This window comes from Elephantulus edwardii, unplaced genomic scaffold (genome assembly GCF_000299155.1).
Source record: "Elephantulus edwardii isolate Elephantulus edwardi_28Jun2011 unplaced genomic scaffold, EleEdw1.0 scaffold00011, whole genome shotgun sequence".
NCBI classification, from domain to species: domain Eukaryota; kingdom Metazoa; phylum Chordata; class Mammalia; order Macroscelidea; family Macroscelididae; genus Elephantulus; species Elephantulus edwardii.
Window position 1 is genome coordinate 13,435,286 of NW_006399761.1, and position 1,557 is coordinate 13,436,842.

Consider the following 1,557-nt stretch of genomic DNA (forward strand, 5'->3'; position numbering starts at 1 on the left):
GGCCCCCGGGGCGCGGGGGGCACCAAGTCATTGCCGAAGTCCAGCAGGGGCGCGGCGGGGGCGGCGGGCACCGGGGCTGCGGACAGCGCGGCGGCGGGCTTCCTCTCCAGAACCTCGAGCTCCTCCAAGTCCTCGTCGTCGTCCTCCTCCTCCTCCTCTTCCTCCTCGTCTTCGTCCTCGGGCTCCGTCACGAACTGGTACTTGAACTGCGGCTGCGGCCGGGGCGGGAGGTCCGAGGACGAGGAGACCAGCGGCGTCTGGTCCAAGTCATCCATGGCCGCCGGGGTGGAGATGCTGCTGTGGCTGCGCCGCCGCCGGGGCCGCTGCTCGGGGGGCGGTGGTGGGGGCTGGGGCGGACCGAGAGGGGCCGGGCCGAGAGACCTGCAGTGGCGACGGCTCTCGGAACAATGAGCCTGCTCCTCCTGCCTCCGCGCCCGTGATGCGCCACCAGCCCCGTCCCCAGTTGCCGCCGCCGCCGCCCAGAAAAGCGAAGGAGAGAGGCCAGCCGACTCCCCGCCCAGCTTGGCGTGACTCACCCTCCCCGGCCGGGAAAGGCAGGGATTGGCGCGGGAGGGACGGAGCCAATCGGCTGCGGGATGAAGAAGATAGACAACCAGCCCGCCCAAAGAGAAGGGAACGATTTCTGAGGTGGGCGGGGCCTGCTGCCCCTTCCTCTCTTACTGGCTGGAGTTGAGCTCCGTGGGCGGGACTTGGAACTGGGAGCACCACCCTTGCTGGCGCTGGGTTGACCGGCATCTGGGTGGGGTCTCGGCCTTGCCGGACCTCCCTGGATCCTTGTGTCCTCTATGTCCAGCGGCAGGGACCGGGCTGCGGACCGGGAGGGGTCAGGGAGGGTGCTAGCGCGCCACCGGAAGGGCGTTATCCTGGACCGAGGGCGGTGTTGCAAACTTTTCCTAGCAGAAAAAGGGAAAACCCAGGGTGGGTACTGTCAAGTAGGCCGTCATGACTTAAATGGACATTTAAGTTTTAACCTAATTTGAAATAAAATGTTCCACGTTTATCAAACTAAAATTTCCAAACTCTTTCACCACTAGTACGACTACCACTCCCAAAATGATGGCTCTGACCCTCTTCTGGTCACTCTAAGCTGCAGCACCTGGGATGAGATGGGTCAAGCAGCTGAGAAGAGGCCTTTGGGGTGCACTCTCGTCTCCACCCAAGGGGGTTTAGAGTTTGCTGAACTTTCACACGGAGGGAGGATGAGTCACCCACAGAGCAGGAGAGAGGAAAGTGGAAATAGATGCTTTGGGAGGCGAAGTTGGCTCACATGACATTTTGAGTCACCTTCGGCTCACCAGGCATTTCCGATGATTCAGGCTTTCTCCGAGTCAGGAAGCCCAGTATTCATGAGTTGGATGTGCCAGGATGGTCATGATCCCCATTCCACTTGGAGGGTTTCAGGAAAGTAGGTGCAGAGCATACAAGAATCTGCATCCAAAGGTTAACAAGACCCTTTCATCATTCTGAGGGAGGTCTGGTGTCTAGTGGATTAGGAGGTGGTTGTTGCCAACTCAAAGATACAGGGTTCAAATCCTT

At 60.5% G+C, this 1,557-nt stretch overlaps 1 protein-coding gene across 1 annotated transcript in view; it reads right to left on the reverse strand.

Annotated features, from left to right (window-relative positions):
- Positions 1-275, reverse strand: part of RTN4 (reticulon 4) — a 62,322-nt gene extending 62,047 nt beyond the window's left edge. Inside the window, exon 1 of the mRNA XM_006880928.1 lies at positions 96-275. Within this exon, the coding sequence (XP_006880990.1) occupies positions 96-275 (180 nt within the window). The remainder of the gene's footprint in view (positions 1-95) is intronic.
- Positions 276-1,557: the final 1,282 nt, after the last annotated feature.